Source organism: Rhododendron vialii, chromosome 3a, assembly GCF_030253575.1.
Source record: "Rhododendron vialii isolate Sample 1 chromosome 3a, ASM3025357v1".
In the NCBI taxonomy this organism is placed as follows: Eukaryota; Viridiplantae; Streptophyta; class Magnoliopsida; order Ericales; family Ericaceae; genus Rhododendron; species Rhododendron vialii.
Genome location: NC_080559.1, coordinates 22,717,459 through 22,736,246, shown reverse-complemented (window position 1 = coordinate 22,736,246; position 18,788 = coordinate 22,717,459). Strand labels below are relative to the sequence as shown.

The 18,788-nt window shown below is 37.8% G+C and overlaps 2 protein-coding genes and 1 pseudogene across 2 annotated transcripts; 1 reads left to right on the top strand and 2 right to left on the bottom strand.

The window, feature by feature from the left end:
* The first annotated feature begins 7,032 nt into the window (after positions 1-7,032).
* On the top strand, positions 7,033-7,433 carry LOC131321228 (uncharacterized). The gene is made up of 2 exons (XM_058352232.1): positions 7,033-7,239; positions 7,284-7,433. Exons 1-2 carry the CDS (start codon positions 7,033-7,035, stop codon positions 7,431-7,433), a joined length of 357 nt encoding a protein of 118 aa, XP_058208215.1.
* A 431-nt stretch (positions 7,434-7,864) lies between these two features.
* LOC131320498 (glucan endo-1,3-beta-glucosidase 11) lies at positions 7,865-9,450 on the bottom strand. Its single transcript, XM_058351212.1, has one exon. The coding sequence runs from the start codon at positions 9,377-9,379 to the stop codon at positions 8,222-8,224; it is 1,158 nt and encodes a 385-aa protein (XP_058207195.1). The 5' UTR covers positions 9,380-9,450; the 3' UTR covers positions 7,865-8,221.
* A 6,766-nt stretch (positions 9,451-16,216) lies between these two features.
* LOC131320497 (cytochrome f-like) lies at positions 16,217-18,515 on the bottom strand (annotated as a pseudogene).
* Between the last annotated feature and the right edge of the window lie 273 nt (positions 18,516-18,788).

Genomic DNA, 18,788 nt, shown 5'->3' with positions numbered 1-18,788 from the left:
CCCACCAGGATTCTATTTCTTATTTCACTAATTATAATTCACCCCACTACAGAATTATAATTGTACTCCCGTCCTTATCTCAATTATATTACGAGCTCCATGATATTAAATACTCATTAATCTCCCCACGTTAAGATTACAGATACCCGTTGATTAAAATAAATTACTAACAATCTCTCACTTAATCAACATCTTAACTTGAGACTATCCGCTTAACTTATTCGATATGTCGGATACAAATATCCACCTGCAGGGTTTGACATAATCGAAACTTATAAGCTTACTCAAGGGGTATCATCAATCCCTATCGGGACGTGGATTCCATTAATAATTAATAGTTGTCATATACATAATGTTGCTACCCAATTCACCGAGACTATTGACCGTACAAAGATCTCACTATTTAATGAATCAAAGTCAACAACATTAAATATATACTTCTAATAATTATCTTTGAATTAAGAGCATAAGTATTCATAATAACCATGAGATTCCAATTGTCTTATAAAGTTAGTATAAAGACAATTACCTCAATACGGTCCCGTTCAATACACACAAAGTATACTAGCACAATGAGTTGGAATTAACACCATTCCCTGTAGTCAAGAAAAACCTACTAAAATATTGTGCTACAGTCCTACCGATGGTGTGTCAAATTCCATCTAAGACTGTGAACCATAACTTATATTCCACAAGAACCGATAATCCAATCTTCTGTGCGTAAGCCGTACTCTACACACTGGATTATCTACTATGTAGAATAAAAGACACACATGCACAACATACAAAATTATCATGCAAATATTGCCCATAAAAGATTCTCATCAAAAATGGATAAAACTGATTAATAATTAAATATTAATCCATCATATAAAAACATAACTTTTACATAATCTCCTAACAAACTCCCACTAAGACTCAAAACCATACTGCCATGCATCTCACTCCCATTCCTTCTACGTGACTATCAAAAGTCTTAGCTGGTAAGCTCTTCGAAAAAGGATCTGCCAGGTTATTCGCTGATGCAATCTTGGTCACAGCAACATCACCTCTCTGTACGATCTCTCGAATCAGATGATATTTACGCTCAATGTGTTTGCCCTTCTTGTGAGTCCTTGGCTCCTTCGAATTAGCAACTGCACCGCTATTGTCACAATAGAGTGTAATGGCTGATTGCACTGAAGGGACCACTTCCAGATCCAACAAAAAGTTTCTAAGCCAAACAACCTCCTTGGCTGCTTCAGAAGCTGCCACATACTCTGCCTCCATGGTAGAATCAGCAATGCAAGATTGTTTGATACTCCTCCAACTTATAGCTCCACCTCCCAAGGTAAACACATATCCTGAGGTAGACTTTCTAGAATCCCTATCTGACATGAAGTCTGAGTCTGTGTACCCATGAGGTACCAGACTATCTGACTGGAACACCAACATATGATCTCTAGTTCTTTTCAGATACTTGAGTATATGTTTCACTGCAGTCCAATGTTCTTGCCCTGGATTAGACTGAAATCTGCTAACCATGCCAACGGCAAAGCAAATATCAGGTCTAGTACACAACATAGCATACATAAGGCTTCCTACTGCCGAGGCATAAGGAACTGCCTTCATTTTCTCCATCTCTTCAGGTGTTTTAGGACACTGATTCTTGGATAGATTGATTCCATGTCTAAAAGGGAGGAACCCTTTCTTGGAATCTTGCATGCTAAAACGGGCTAGAATGACATCGATATAAGTAGCTTGTGATAAGCCCAACATCTTATTCTTGCGATCTCGTATATGCTTAATCCCTAGGATGTGACCAGCTTCTCCCAAGTCCTTCATTTCGAATTGGCCGGATAACCACACTTTCACTGAAGATAACACTCCCACATCGTTTCCAATGAACAGGATATCATCGACATATAGTACTAAAAACACTACAACTTTTCCGTTGCGCTTCTTGTACACACATGACTCATCCGGACATTGATCAAAACCAAAAAACTTGATTGCTTGATCAAAACGAATGTTCCAAGATCTAGATGCCTGCTTAAGCCCATAAATAGACTTCTTAAGCTTGCACAACATGTGCTCCTGACCTTTTGCTATGAATCCATCTGGTTGCACCATATAGATACACTCATCCAGATTTCCATTAAAGAACGCGGTCTTTACATCCATTTGCCAAATCTCGTAATCGAGATGAGCCGCAATGGATAAGAGAATCCGAATGGACTTAAGCATGGCTACTGGCGAAAAAGTTTCCTCATAATCGATCCCTTCTTTCTGAGTATACCCTTTCGCAACAAGCCTAGCTTTGAAGGTATGCACCTTCCCGTCCGCCCCTCTCTTATTCTTATAGATCCACTTGCACCCAATGGGTTTAATCCCTTCAGGTGGTTCTACAAGATCCTAGACCCGATTAGAGTACATAGACTCCATCTCTGATTTCATAGCCTTTTGCTAAAGTTCCACATCTTTATCTTGAAGTGCCTCATTGTAGTTACAGGGTTCAGCATGTTGATCATCAGGGATCATTTCAAAAAACTCTCCCAACAACGTATACCGACTGGGTGGAACAGTAACCCTCCCACTACGACGAGGTACCGATGTGTCAATAGGTGCCTCTACAAATATCTCTTGTGGCATTTCCTCCTGCACTATTGGTGGTAAAGAAGTTTGTGCCGGTCTCTCTCCTCTCAATTCTTCTAGAACAATTTTACTTCTGGGTTTGTGGTCTATCACATAGTCCTCTTCTAAGAACCGGGTATTAGTGCTAACAATGATCTTCTTATCCGCAGGACTATAAAACAGTCCACCTCTCGTTCCTCTAGGGTACCCCACAAACAAGCAAACTTCTGTTCTCGATTCCAACTTATCTGCGTTCCCATTCAGCACATGTGCTGGACTACCCCAAACCCGAACATGCTGGAGACTAGGTTTGCGCCCAATCCATAGTTCTGTGGGTGTAGATCGTACTGACTTAGATGGTACCAAGTTAAGAATATACGCTGCTGTTTCTAATGCATGTCCCCAAAACGAAATTGGTAAATCTGAATAACTCATCATTGATCTTACCATATCCATAAGAGTCCTATTCCTTCTCTCTGCTACACCATTTTGTTGTGGCATACCTGGAGCTGACAATTGGGATGTAATCCCTTCAGCTGACAAGTAGTCCCTAAACTCTCCCAAGAGGTATTCACCACCACGATCAGATCGTAGTGTCTTGAGACATTTACCCAAACGCTTTTCCGTTTCCGCCCTATACTCCCTGAATTTCTCAAAGCATTCGGACTTACGGTGCATCAAATAAATGTATCCATACCTTGAGTAATCGTCAATAAAAGTGACAAAGTACTCAAAACCACCTCTAGCTTGGATATTCATAGGCCCACACAAATCAGAGTGAACCAATTCTAACGGCTCTTTGGCTCTATATCCTTTTGCTGAAAAAGGCCTTTTGGTCATCTTACCTTCCAAACATGATTCACAGACTGGAAGTTCCTTAACTTCTAATAAACCTAAAGGTCCATCTTTAACCAGTTTAGAAATCCTATTCAGATTAATATGACCAAGACGTAAGTGCCAAAGATACGTTTGGTTCAATTTCGAAGGCTCTTTTCTCTTGCATGGTAAATTATTAGTGTTATTCAATTCATGCAGTTGCACTGTAGGAAATATAGGATTTATAATGTAGAGATCATCCACCAATGAATCAGAACAGATAAAACGTTTATTTAACTTAATAACCACAGAGTCACTAAAATAAACCAAATATCCATCCTTTATTAACTTAGAAACTGAAACCAAGTTTCTTCTAATAGTAGGAACATAAAGACAATCTCTCAAAATTAAACTCCTATTACTACTAAAATTTTAAAAAAATATTTCCTACTGCAACTGCTGCCACTCTCGTAGCATTTCCCATATGTAGATAAATCTCCCCATCACTGAGTCTTCTGGTTTCCTGGAACCCCTGCAATGAATTGCAAACATGATTAGTGGCTCCCGTATCTACACACCAGGTACTGGTAGATAACACCGCTAAACATGATTCAACAACTAGTGAAAAAGATTTACCTTGTTTGTTCACTTTATTGAGAAAAACCGGACATTCCTTCTTCCAGTGTCCTTTCTGCTTGAAGTGAAAACACTTGCCCGTAAGCTTTTTCACTCCACCTTGAGGCGCATGAACTGCCTCCACAACCTTTTTCTGAGACTTATTCTGCTTCTTCTTGCCTTTCGGCTTAGAAGTAGAAGCCTTCTCAGCCACTAGCACTGATGGTGGTTTCTTCGCAACCAAAAGACCCTCAGCTGCTTGGAGTTCCTTAAGCAGTTCCGCCAAAGATAAATGCATTTTGTTCATAGAATAAGTCAGGCGAAACTGCTTAAAACTCTCAGACTGCAGTGAGTTGAGAACGAAATCGATCTGGGTTTCCCCATCAATTTCAGCTCCAAGGATCTCTAGTTCATTAAGAAGAGCTATCATCTTTAGAACATGATCCCTAACCGGGGTCCCTTCAACATGGGTGATGCTCACCAATTCTTTCATAGCAACTAGCCTTGCTGCCCAATTCTGATCCCCAAACATTTCTTTAAGGTTCAGCATCATATCAGAAGCAGTTTCCATAGCTTGATGCTGATGTTGCAATATATTCGACATAGAAGCCAAAATATAACACCGCGCCATCTCATCAGCCTTAACCCAATCTTTATAAGGCTTTGCTTCCTGTTCTGTGGCATTTTCTTCAGGTATAGGAGGGCACGCCGTAGTAAGCACATATTTGTGGCCCTCAGCAGTTAACACAATATTCAAGTTTCTTTTCCAGTCAACATAGTTTGGTCCAGTAAGTTTATTTTCTTTGAGAATAATGGCAAGTGGATTGAAAGAGCCCATTTTTGAATCTGAGAATCAAATAACATAACAATCAATTATGAAGGGCAATAAAAATTTTGAATTTCATTTTAATATTGGTTCCCTCTACCACATGTTAAAAGAAAAACATTGGCAACCCTACACACCGTGAAGAGCATGCCTCGATGGGAAGTCTCTACTCTTTATCATTCGTGTAGATAGGCACAACCTTTTAATTTTACTATCTAGACACTATACCGTGCCAAGCAAAATTAAATAGCCAATATAACTTCAGTCCTATAAATAATAATAGTGACTCAGATGGTGAGGATACTATTATTTACAGCTAAGTGTATACCATTACCTAGCCCCATGACCCATTGTTCCGTTATGAATTACCTCAGATGGTGTAGTAATTCACACAACAATCATTATAGACCTATCCTTTAAGGAAGTCTGTACCGATGAGGGCATAATTAATTTTGCCCGATGGGGGGGAAGGTTCTAAAACCATCACACAAAATTAATTACATCATCTACATACTAGTAATGGAGACCGTGGGATTTATAAAAATAAACTCCCTCTCCCACTTAGTTATTTAAAAAAAATTTGTGAGGGTTATCAAAAATTTTAAGTTTGCAAAAAACGTGATCTAGGTCAAAAGCCATATATTACCATGTTGTCCCAATATGGTAAACTATCACATATGCAAACAATCATAGAAACATGCATAAACATAATTTAGGAAACATAATAAAATATGCATCCCAACTATTATGGTCAAAGATGCAATCCTTGAGCAACAAGGAATCCTTCCAATCTTGAAATCCTTAAGCAATAAGGAGTCCTTCCAAACTTGAAATCCTTCGGCTATACTTGTGTAGAAGATTTAGATAGTTTGAATCAATCAAGAAAACCAAAATCCAACCGTGCTTAGGCAAGAAATTTCGGATTTAACATATTCCCGCGTAAACTGCACAGCCTTCAGTATTTTGGCCATATCTTCTTCATCTAACCTCCAATTGAAGTGATTCAAATTGGGTTGGATTCGAAATTCAATTATCTACAACTTTGGTGAAGAACAGATTTTCTGATTCCAATGTTTACTGGGTCGAAATAGCCCTGCAATCAGACCCTACGAATCTGAAAAAAAACTGTTGCGAGCCAAATAACTTGAATCTTTTGTATCTACCATCTTCGATCTCCGAATAACCGTCGAATGCTATTACAATCGAAGAAACATACAAATATCGATCTTATGCCTCCATTGGAGTTCACATGCTACGTTAATTATTACAACCACGAAAAATAATCATGGCACCCAATAAATAACACATGCTACGTTAATTATTACAACCACGAAAAATAATCGTGGTACCCAATAAATAACAATAACCACGAAAAAAATTATCGTGGGATCCAATCACATAAAACCAATAAAAATCATGTGACCATAATAGCTGGGTAAGAACGCTGTAAAACAAGGATTAGCACAGTTCTACGTTCTACCCTCTATAACCTACGGACAACATGGCCTGTTTAATCCATACGCGTGATTACAACCTGGCTCTGATACCACTGTTGGGAAACCGAATCCCCAAGACCCAGTAATGACGCGTACAGATTAGACAACAAAAATTGTAAAACCCTATAAAGCGGAATTAGGGTTCTACCTCAACTCCCTGCGACACGAACGCTGGTTGAACTTGTTATAGCACGTCTTGCTATAAACCACGAATACTGCTCGACCGTACCTTACGATCTTCTATCGTATTCCCTGCACGTCTAGAACACGAACCAAGTGTGAACTCTTTCGTGATCTGTTTGCTCTCTCTAAGCCTGCTTCTATTTACTGAATAATAGAAAAACATCATCCTGACCTAAAGAGCATAACGTGTATATATAGGGCTACGATAGGGACCTAAGGAGTAATAAGTCTGGGCTCCCAGTGTAAATAAGAAAACTTAATCCCACCAGGATTCTATTTCTTATTTCACTAATTATAATTCACCCCACTACAGAATTATAATTGTACTCCCGTCTTTATCTCAATTATATTACGAGCTCCATGATATTAAATACTCATTAATCTCCCCACGTTAAGATTACAGATACCCGTTGATTAAAATAAATTACTAACAGGTGGGTCGGCGGGTGGTGGTGAGGCCGAGGTTGGTCGGGCCAAGGAGGGATGGAGAAGTGGTGGTACACGGTGGCGGTGGTTATGGCCGAAGGTGGACGGGCTGGGCCGAGCGGAGATGGTGGAGCGCGGTGGAGGAGGGGGCCGAGAGGGTGGAGGAGGGACGGAGGAGGTGGTGCGGCGGAGGGATGGCAGAAAGGGGACGGTGGGTCGGAGCTCTCTCTCTCTGGACGAAACAGGAGAGGATGGGGAGATGAAGTGTGTGTGTGTGTTATGTATAAGGGTATGTATATATATAATAGGAAAAGAAAAAGAAAAGTGGAGTGGGAGGTGGAGTGTTGAAGTTGTTGGATGGGAAAGGAGGCAGGCATGGTGATGGTGGGGAAGGGGGGCTGCCGAATCTGGCAGAGGGAGAGGGTGGTGGAGTATTGGTTTGGGTTGGGAAAAAATGATCCAGTGCAACTCATGCACGTACTAGAAAAATTACTCGCTGGATACGTACGCGCATATTCGATTACGAAAAAAAAATTGGCGTGGCGACCTAAATAATTTTTCGCATTAAAAAAAATAAAGAGCAAAATATATATTTTTCTTTTGGAATTATTATTATTTATTAAAAATACCGGGTCTTTACAAAAATCTTCACTTAGTTTCAATTACTACATGTTAATGGATTTGATAGTGATTTGGAGTAAAGTTTGGCCAAGCGCACTTATTTTAAGGATTGCATTCCACAGGAAATCCTAGCAAAGGCCTACACATTGGAAAGAGATTGAAATGGGCAACCCATAGGAGGCCCTAATCAGCATGAAATTAAATCTGCATTGTCAAGCATTTTTCCGGACGCAAACAAATCCAACCAAATTATAAGACAGGCCACAAAGCAAAGTTTTCGTTCCACACAATCAAATTGACTTTAAATTAAGGAGATGAAGGGGAAAGAAGAACAAGTCCATTTATACTAGAATGAAGTATTTCAGCCTTCAAAAATGAAAAAGAGATCAAGTGCTAAAAGTAATCAAGTAAAATGAATTGGAATCCCAAATGGATTTTCCCTCAAAATACCCTTCACATTTCAACCAATTTGTTCACGAAACAGAGAATTACCTTCACCAAATTAAACTACAACTCAAATTCCCCTCCAAATGATCTCAATCAACACCCTAAACTGCAATCTCTAGTACTACCAAAACAGAACAAAGCCTAACAGATGCCCAAAATCAATGGCTGTCCATCACATCTAATGCAACACCAAAACCACAACCACAACCGCCATCAGAACCCTAACCGCCACCCTCACCAAGATTCCACCACCGCCGCTGCCTCCCACCCTCTCCGAAGCCGCCGAAAAATCAACGTTAACCTTCAGCGTCATGTTCGGATACAAGATCCCATAATACGGCACCGGCCCCGTCCCATTCTCCTGCCTCTCGTCACTATCAAACAATTCGTATACGTAAGCCTGGGCCACCCCTTCCTTCCTCAGGGGCGTGCCCAGTCCCGACTTCAAATGCTCAATCAACCCGTTCACATACATCCCCGCGAAGAGCTCGGTAGCGTCAGGATCGCCGTTCACGCCGGGCACCTGGCCGCTGGGCCATCCGGTCTCCGTCACCACGACGGGGATGTTCTCATGCCCTGCCACTGCCATCGCCGAGACTACCGCGTCCACCATCGCATCGAACAGGTTCCGGTACCGGACTCCCGTCACTGCGTCGTCGCGGAAGTTAAACGGGGTCTCCCGGAACAGGGCGAACCCGATGGGGATCTCGTGCTTGGCCTTGTACACGTCGTAGGGGCGGAGATTGACGAGGAAGGAAGAGTTGGTCTGGTCGAGGAAGTCGAGCAAAGGTTTGACGAGGACGTCGGCCACGGGGGGCTGGAACTCGGCGGAGGAGGGGGGGAAGGCAGTGGTTACAACTTTGAGGAAGGAGAAGGTGGTGGAGACGGCGATATCGTTAATGCCAAGACGGCGGAGGGCCAGGTGGACGTTCTGGATGGCGGGGAGGATGAGGTCGGAGAGATCGTCGGAGTGGAGGAGGGGGTCGGAGCCGACGGAGATGACGGTGATGCGGGCGCGGGGGTAGAAGGGAACGACGTGGGTGTAGAGGAAGAGGTGGGCGTTGGAGCGGTTGTGTGCGAGGAAAGGGACGAGGGAGTTTGGGAGGGAGAGGAGGAGGGAGATGTTGGAGTAGGAGAAGGCGCGGATGGAGTCGGGGTTGGGGTTGGGGAGGCGGACGGAGGAGATGCGGAGGGAGTGGAGGGAGGAGGCGACGTGGGAAGGGGAGGGGGTGGTGGGGGTGGGGTTGAAGGTGAAGCCGACGGTGGAAGGGAGGGAGGTGGTGGGGGTGGTGAGGAGAGAGAGGAGGAGGAGGGCGGTGGTTAGAGAGAGAGGCATTCTTCTCGATCGAATGAGTTGGTTGGGAATCTGTGCTGTGAGGATTGTGAGAGTGAAGTGATGGATTGGGTTTTACACAGAGAGAGAGAGAGAGAGAGAGAGAGAGAGAAGAAGAAGAAGAAGAAGAAGAAGGGGAGTTTGTTGGTTGATTTTAAAAGCGGGGAAATGGAGGGATTGGTTTACATGCGCACTCGGCGTGATTTAGCTGTGGGTATTTTGGAATTGTAAAAGTCGTTGGTGCAGTGTTGAGTTGATTTGGCGGTTACGGGGGAGGAAGAAAGCGTGGATTCTTTTTGCTGCAACAACTCATGCCAGCTGAACAATGACATTTGGGTAACTTTTATTTTTTTCTTTTTTGACATTCGGATAACTTGAATCATTTAAAACACCGATAAAAATAATTTAAAAATTATTCTGAAAATTTTGAATTTTTTTTCTATAGGAAACTGATTTCCAAACCGCACCCCCTTTAATTTTGAGGAATGTAATTCATTTCTTGTTTTTTAATAAAAATTTTATGCGTAGTTTTTTCACTAAAAAAAAAAAAAAGAAAGTGCAAAAATCATTAGCATTTTTTCTCTTCTGAATAAACCCATTAATGATACGGGTATGATATTCAAATTCATATTTTGTCCGTACAGCTCAAAGTATTCGGCCGGACCAATTTACGCATATCTCATGCTTCAAATTACCTAACATTGAATTTACCAAGAATTGATGCTTCACACATCAATATGAGATATTTTCAAAGAAGCTCTTATTAACAATCTTGATTAATTTCTATTCAAAAACAATCTTGATTAATTTCAATCTTTGTCATTCACTAGTTTTTTTAGTGACCCCACTCAATAGAAACTTTTACCTATTGAATAATATAGTAGTAACGAACCGATCGATATGTCATGCACAAATCTTTATTACACGGTATTTACACCCACAGATCATCTCTAACGTTCAATCATTTTTTTTGCAAAAGTTATAACTTAAATTATAATTTGTTCACAATCTCATCCCCTTAGTTGTCAATAAATGAGTTTTGCCAATAGTTGTATTAAATTTGACCAAAAAAAAAAATGAAATTTTGTGTGCATCGATCTCTCTGTGGACCTTGCACAAAACGAACGCGAGCGAGCGAGCTAGATTTTGTTTCAATCTTCTCGATTTTCAATAGATAACTTCGTAAACATTGCAAGAAGGGAAAAAAATGACCTTTGAGAAATCATTGAAGTTGCTCCAAGCTCGGAGAATATATGTAAGCATAGCAGCACAAGGAGCACCCCATGAAGATGATTTTATGGTGCTGTGTTTGGATGAGTTTTTGAGAATTTTTTTATGAGAGTAATGATTGGAAGTATAGAGGTAATGAGTATTTTTTTAGTTGAAATTTTTTTTTTCAAAAAGTGAAACGAACAAGGCAAACACTTTCATAGGGTACCTTAGAATTTAGATTACAAAGATGCTACATGCACAACGGTTGTGCAAAACATCAAACACAACCAATCTCCATCCGTACATTGTTGTAATAAATGGTCAAGATTCGTTCAAATTTTTCCTTGGAAGAGTTAAACTTTTCCTTTGAAGAATTTTTTTAAATCTAGAACGTCCAAAGACATCTGAACGGTCAGAATTAGTTACACAACACACACAACGGTTGTATGAGTATCATTTCCGTTTAGATTATGCATGTGAACTTGTGGGCTTACAAAATATTGAGCTAGATTTGTGGACTTATTAAATCTTTATAGCGGAAATAGAGCAATTAATAGTAGGAAATCTAGGGTTTGGACAGATTTTTTTTCATGGATAGTGTTATCTACAAACGGGTACGGCTCTTCAATTTTGTCTTAGATGCCTACCGTAAAATGCAGGGTTAAAGTGGAGATACTTTAACCAAATTGCTACCTCTTTTAAATTAAATAAGGGAAATGATATTGGCACTCCAAAAATTGATGCAGGCACTCCAAAAAATAAAAGAAAGTGGCTTTGGAGTTACATTGATTTTGGAGTGTCCGCATCAATTTTTGGAGTGCCAATATCATTTCCCTTAAATAAACACGCCCAGAGATTTGAGAGGGTTGGAGTTTATGGTACCTAGGGCTCGTTTGGATGCGGAATTAGGTTTGGGGTATTATGTAAGATGAGTGGGTTGGATAGTAGGGGGTATTGGTTAATAAGGGATGACTCACATTTATGGCAGAGGTATTAAATAGTACTTGGTTTTCGATGAGGTATTAGAAAGGAGAGATAAAATAATACTTGGTTTGGATGGATGATTAATTGGGAGTATAAGGAGGGGGGATTGATGTAAAAAGCTGTTAAATAACTTTTTTGCCCTTATGCAGTGTTTTATGACAAAATTTGTTAGTTTCATTATAATTAGAATAAATACGTGTTGAGCAAAAAAAATTAAGTGTTCCAAATTTCAATCCGTTTAAATAGGTGGAAAGATTTTATTTTTCTAATCATTTAATTCTAAAGGGTCATAATTAAATTTTGACTATAGGGCTCTCGTTGATTAGCCCCAAAAAGTCATAGAACCAAATATCTTTTAGGGCTAACTAACGAGAGTCCTGGAGCCAAAAATTAATTATGACTCTTTAGGATAAAATGATAAGAGAAATAGGATATTCGTACCGGTTCAAACGGATTGAAAATTATTTTTTAACCATATTTTTTAATATATAAATTGTATGTTGAAAAATTAAGTGTTTCAATTTTCAATCGGTTTGAATCAATGCAAATATACTATTTCTTTGATCATTTTACCCTAAAGGATTATAATTAATTTTTAGCTTTAGGACTCTCGTTGATTAGCCTTAAGAAATATTTGATTGTATGACTTTCTTAGGGCTAATCAACGAGAGTTCTAGAGTCAAAACTTAATTATGACCATTTAGGATAAAATAATCAAAAAACTAAAATCTTTCTACCGGTTCAAATAGATTGAAATTTGGATCACTTAATTTTTTTTGTTTTTCTTCGGCTTTCCCTCTCGTCTCTTCGAATAGAAGCAGAACAACTGCGACAGAAATGGCAAGCTGGGGTTGGCTGGGAGAAGGGGGATAAGGAGGGGTGTTCTCGTCAATTTTTTAGGAGGATTAGGGGGTATAAGATATGGACACTTCAAACCCTACCCATCGGCAACACCCCCGAATACCCCTTCTCCGGTGTTAGCTAAGAATTGAAGAAGATAATCCCAGGCGTCAAACTGCTTCCCAAAGCAGAGGTTCAGCTGTTGGACCAGGCTTAAAACGGGGTATTGTTAACACCCCTTGGTAAGCCGGCATCCAAACGACCCCCTACTACTATAAATGATATTCACAGTAACTCTAGGATTTTTGACAAGGGTAGTGTTAATGAAATTAAGTTCTACAAATCCTATTACAGTCTTTACATAATGTGTTGATATTGACATTGTCACAAAAAAAAAAAATATGTAAACGCATAGGATTTTAATTTTACTCGATTATAAATGTTTGTATTTTGAAAAACGGTCTTGTTATTGTCAGCCCACTGGACTGACGATAAACACACTAAAAGACAAGAAAAACACGTATTTCTGTACACTTTTTATATCCTTTAATACACATTCACACACCTATTATCGTCAGCCCATTAGGCTGATTTCAGAATTTTCCTTTGAAAATTTGTGAATTGATAGTTCAATAGGTTATAGATGATAATACAAATATAGCTAGTTAGTTCCTTCATATTCATTTGATTCACTACTTGTGAGTAAAAGCTAGAAGAGAAATTAGGCTTTGTTCCAGAAATGGAATAAGAACTTATTTTTTGTTCAATAATAAGGCTTGTTCCACAAAGATAGGAAGGAGGTGCTTATTTTTGAAGAATTTATATAGGTACCAATAGGCGCTGGGGAGGGAAATCGTACCGACAGCCGCGTCGGGCCGTCTCCGGCCACCGGACGGCCGATCCGAGCCGTCCAAAACCTTTTGCATTTTCGGTCGAATTTTTTTGTCCCACACAAAAACTTTTTGAATTTCCGGTCGAAAGAGATTTCCCCAATGAAAAAGCTTTTAAGGCTGCCCAATATCCTTTCCGTTTCCAAATATTTTTACGAATACGCTTTTTTGATATAGAAGTACGTTTTTTTGGAACTCCCATTTTAAAATACAGAGGTTACTCATTATTCAAGTTGGATGTGAAAGACATCTATTATTCAAAAAGAATCATTCTTTACTATTCATTATCTATTTGTTTTTTAAATAGCATTCTCTTTATAAAAAGAAGTAGAAAAAAAATAAATAAAAACTATAGATATGTTAAAATTGCAGTTAAATATTATTCGAAATCGAATAAAACATTACTATAAATATAAAAAAGGAATATGTTAGGTGATATGTGATTTTTTATATTAATTGGTCAAGACCAAGGAAAGAATACACCTAATTGAAATTTTCTAATTCGAAAAAAAAATGAGTAATTAAATAAAATTTACAAAGATTGAGAAACGAAATTTTTGTAAATTTTTTATAAATTTTTTATTTAGTTTCTAAAAATTAGAAAAATTGGCGTATATTGAAGTCCTTACTAGATTTCAAAATAAAATAAAAAATAAGTAGAACATGAATAAAAAGATTGATACATAAGATGAATAAAAGAAAAGATAAGAAGAGACACGCCCCCCCTAGGTATTTAATACCTTCCCCTATAAAAAAAACTCATAACACCCATTCCATTCGTAATTCCATCACTTATGCGTCTATCAAAAAAATGAGTTACTTCTGACAATTTTCTTGTCCCTCCCATTAACGTTGTTGTATAAAAAGCATCTATGTAAGCACGATTATATGACCAATTATATATTAAATTTCTAATTTTATCACAAAGAGTTCTTTTAGAATCTAGTTTACCAATTAAATTAATTAATTTCAAATTTTGAAAAGATGAATAAACAGGTTTATAGATAAAAAGCGCGAAAAATATTCCGAAGTAGGCTATACTGACTGAAAAAATAGCATCTTGCCAAAATTCAGCCCAATCCAAAGAATTTTTTAAATTTTGATGCAAAAGATTTATAGACGGCGTTAACCATTTGGATAATATATCCAAAACCGTTCCAGCTTGATTGAAAGGAATTCCTATCACTCCAACAAACAAAGCAAATAAGATCAATAGAAGTAGACAAAATAAGATAATATTATCTGATTCATAAGGATATAAAAAAATATTTTTATTGAAAAAATGATTAAATGTAATAAAAGGTCGTGTCATTTTTCTTACATTCTCGTCGTGAAATGAGCTCAAATGGAAGAAAAAAATCTGTTGATAAATGAATACCAATTTGTTGACTATTACTTATCAAATCTTGCTCTAGAATCTGGTTGGATCTTGTAGCCCAAATAATCCCGTACCATGACGCATCTAGAATAGTAGTAATTAGTGAAACAAAAATATTTGTACAACCCAGCGAAGTAATTCCGTCTCCAACGGTCCAAAGATAAAAATCTTTGTAATATTCTGAACCATTCATGAACATCACATTAAATATGATTAAAACATTTAGAGCTCCTATATAAATAAGGATCTGCGCAGCAGCTACAAAATGAGAGTTCGATAGAATATAAAATAAGGATATAGAGAAAAAAAACCAATCCCAATGAAAAGGCAGAATAAATTGGATTGGGAAGTAATATCACTCCTAGACTTCCTAATATAAGACCCAATCTCAGGAAGACTAAAAGAAAATCATGTATTGGTCCAGATAAATCCATTAGATGTAAACTAAGAAATAAATAAATAGAAATATCATGACTTTGTTGATCTGAACAGGAAAAAAGAAGTTACTTTCTTTTTTTTATGATGATTTGACAAGTATGGATTATTGAAAAGAATAAGACATGGATTTGGATATTTCTCTTCAACCCTGCAATATTACTTATTCGCCATGAATAGTTGAAAGAAATTTTACGAAGAGAAAATGGATTATGGGAGTGTCTGACTTGAATGATTGATTGATCCGTGCAGATAGATGTCTTTATCTATATGCCACATTGGAATTAACAATAAAATGTGTCTCTGTTCCAACCATCGTGGAAGCGCCATACAAAGGATAGGCTGGTTCACTTGAAGAGAATCTTTTCTATGATCAGATCCGAATCGTGTCGTACATGAGCAGGCTCCGTAAGATCCAGTCGAATAAGTGAAATAGAAAAAGCTTTCTCTATTTCACTTATTTAATTTAAGATTCAAAAAAATGAGTACGTACCCAATCTATTATGAATTGTAACAATTTCATGAAAAAAATCATGAAAAAAATGTGACCAATTAACCAACCAACAAAACTATATATTAAAAATAAGATCTTATTCTCGTTGTTGTAGAGAAAAATGCTGGCTAATCTGGTATGGGTACCATTGAATTAGGTTCAAGGTAGGGGTTGCATAATTGCACAAAGAAATTCAGCATAAATTTCAATTGAAGGCGGAGCACGGGCCTTCTTTTAATAATAGCATCTTCAGGATGCAAAAATTTCGTGTTGCGCAAAGTTTTTAGATTGGTCCAGAAGAGCTAAACGAAAAACAAGCTTAGAAATAGCATAATTAGGTTATGAGGTTGAACCAATACTTGATGTAGCGGCCCATCATAGATCGATGTGAATATCACGAACTGTCCCATAAGAAAACCAGTCATTGCTGTTACCTGTTTCTGGATGTCTTTTTTGAAGAAGCTGGATACAACGAAGAAATATCCGAGACCTACGGTGGATGCGGTCATAAATCCACAAAAGAGTCCGGATCCCATAACAGAATTGAGTATTGTGTTAAGTAGTTTATAAAAAAATACTTTTATCCACATATTTGTATTTGCACCTCCTTTTTGTTTTAGTGGAATAGTTTTATATATTTCTAGTTAATATATTTTAATATTAACTCGATTATCTAAGTCATTTTTTTGATGACTTTTTTTTGTTCGATGCTATGAACAGATCATTTCATTATGGATGAATAAGTCTTGATACTTTATTACATTGCCTTTTATGATGAGGCGATTTCAAAATTATTCGAACTGTGTAATCATCAATTACTGACAGTGGTAAACGACCCAAAGCAATTTGATTATAATTTAATTCTTGACGATCATAAGTAGAAAGTTCATATTCTTCAGTCATTGATTGATTATACATAATCCGAATTAGGTTCTTTTTACAAATTTGATGTTGATAAATCTGCGAGTCTAGAAATTCATTTCGGACAATTGAACCTTCTCGAACTGTTTCTTTTTAAGAACCAAAAAGATTTGTGCCAAAACAACAGATGCTAAGAAGAATAAAAGGCATTGAAGACATAATGGATCTTGAAGTACTATTTTTGCATCTCCCTGACCAAATCCACCAACATTAGGATTACTCGTTAATGGTTGATCAAATTTGATAGATTCCCGTTCGGAAACAAGAAGTTCCGGTCCTGGAGGGATAATAATATCAATCAGTTGACGTCCATCGGATGCATCCACTATGGTTATTTCGTACCCCCTTTTTTCTTTTCGTATGATTTTGCTTACTATACCCGCTGCTGGAGCATTATAAACTGTATTGTTACTCTTGTTCCCGTCGGGATAAATCTGCCCCATTCCCCTATTTCCGCCTACGTATATAGGATATTTTAAGAAGTAAACATCTTTCTTAGTGGGGGGTCCGGGGAAAGAATAGGAAAGGTGATTTCACTAAATTTCTGACCCGAAACGGGGCCTATCACAAGAATATTTTTTTTATTGGGGCGATAGCTCTGAAAAGACAGATTGCCTATCTTTTCTTTCATCTCGGAGGAAATACGATCAGGAGGGGCTAATTCAAAACCTTCAGGTAAAATAAGAACAGCCCCCGCATTCAAAGTCCCTTTTTTACTATTAGAAAGAACTTGTTTCAATTGCATATCATAAGGAATTCGAACAAGTGCTTCAAATACAATATCAAGAAGTACCGCTTGTGGAATCTCAATATCCACGGGCTTATTAGCTAAATGGCAATTGGCACATACAATACGCCCAGTCGCTTCTCGTGGATTTTCATAATCCTGCTGTGCAAAAACGGGATATGCACTTGAAATAGATGTCCGAGTTATGATAGATATCATGAGCAATATGGAAATGGATCGAGTAATCTGTTCCTTTTATCCAAGAAAAAGTATTTCTAGTTTGCATGGTCCCGAAAATTTCTACAATAAATTGGGTAGGTCGCTAGTATAGTTCCCTATCCACGATTCTGCAATTTACTGGAAAAATTTGACTGGAATAATATATGATGAATCCCTGGAATGGCTAGAAATAAAAAAAGTAAGGACTATTTAAAATGCTTTTCTTATATACAACTAGAAAGTAATAAAGATTATAATTGAATAAATATCAGTGAATTGTTTGTCACTCATTTATTGAATTATAAATCACTACAAGTGACGGAGATACACGACTTAAATAAGAGAAAATCGAATATTTAAAAATTTCATCTACAATGGGTGGAAGGATGGAAACAAGAACAGATAGAATTTGATAGTTATGAAAAAATTCAAAATCGTTGTAGATAGAGCCAATCATTAGTTCCCATCCATGGGTCGAATGGTATCCGGTACATAAATCAATTAAGAAAAGAATAGAAAAAGCTTTTATTGTATCGCTTAAGTTATATAGAAATTCGTGAGCCCAAAAGTTAAGAATAACAAGTTCTTCATTACGTAGAATAGAATAGCCACTTAGAATAATGAAACAGATTAGATTTGTCGAGAAGTGCAAAATCATATGGAATACGATCCTCATTATATATCTTGATTAATTGGATCGTCTCTTTGTGGATTCCTATACCAATCTTTTGTAGATGTGTCTCCGAATATTCCTTGATCATTTCGTCCAAGAAGACGAGTTCTTCTAATTCTATGAATTTTTCTAAAATATCATTTTCTTGAATATCATTCAAAAAAGTTTCGGATTGACTGGTATTCCACCAATTAATAACCCAAGATTCCAGACATTTATTAAATGAGAGAGAAATCCACCAGGGCAAAAATACCATAGATGCGAGATAAAGAAGAGGAGTGAATGCTTTTTTTTTTGGCATTTTTTTTTTGAATTATTTTGTTACTCAATTGAGTGGATTTTCATACGCATAAAAGACCACAAAAAGAGTTTCATCATATATACACTGAAAATGGGTGTTCGGATCAAGTACCCTACACACCTCGGATGCCGTTGATTCCCGCAATAGCCCCCTCGGTTTTTTTTTTTAGAATTTTTGGACGGCTCGGATCGGCCGTCCGGTGGCCGGAGACGGCCCGGCGCAGCCGTCGTACGATTTCCCTCCGCCGGCGCCCATTATCATAGCAATAGTCTTATTTTTTGTACAAGGCAACTTCAAGCTAAAAACTCATGTGTTTACGCAAATAATTTTTCTATCAAT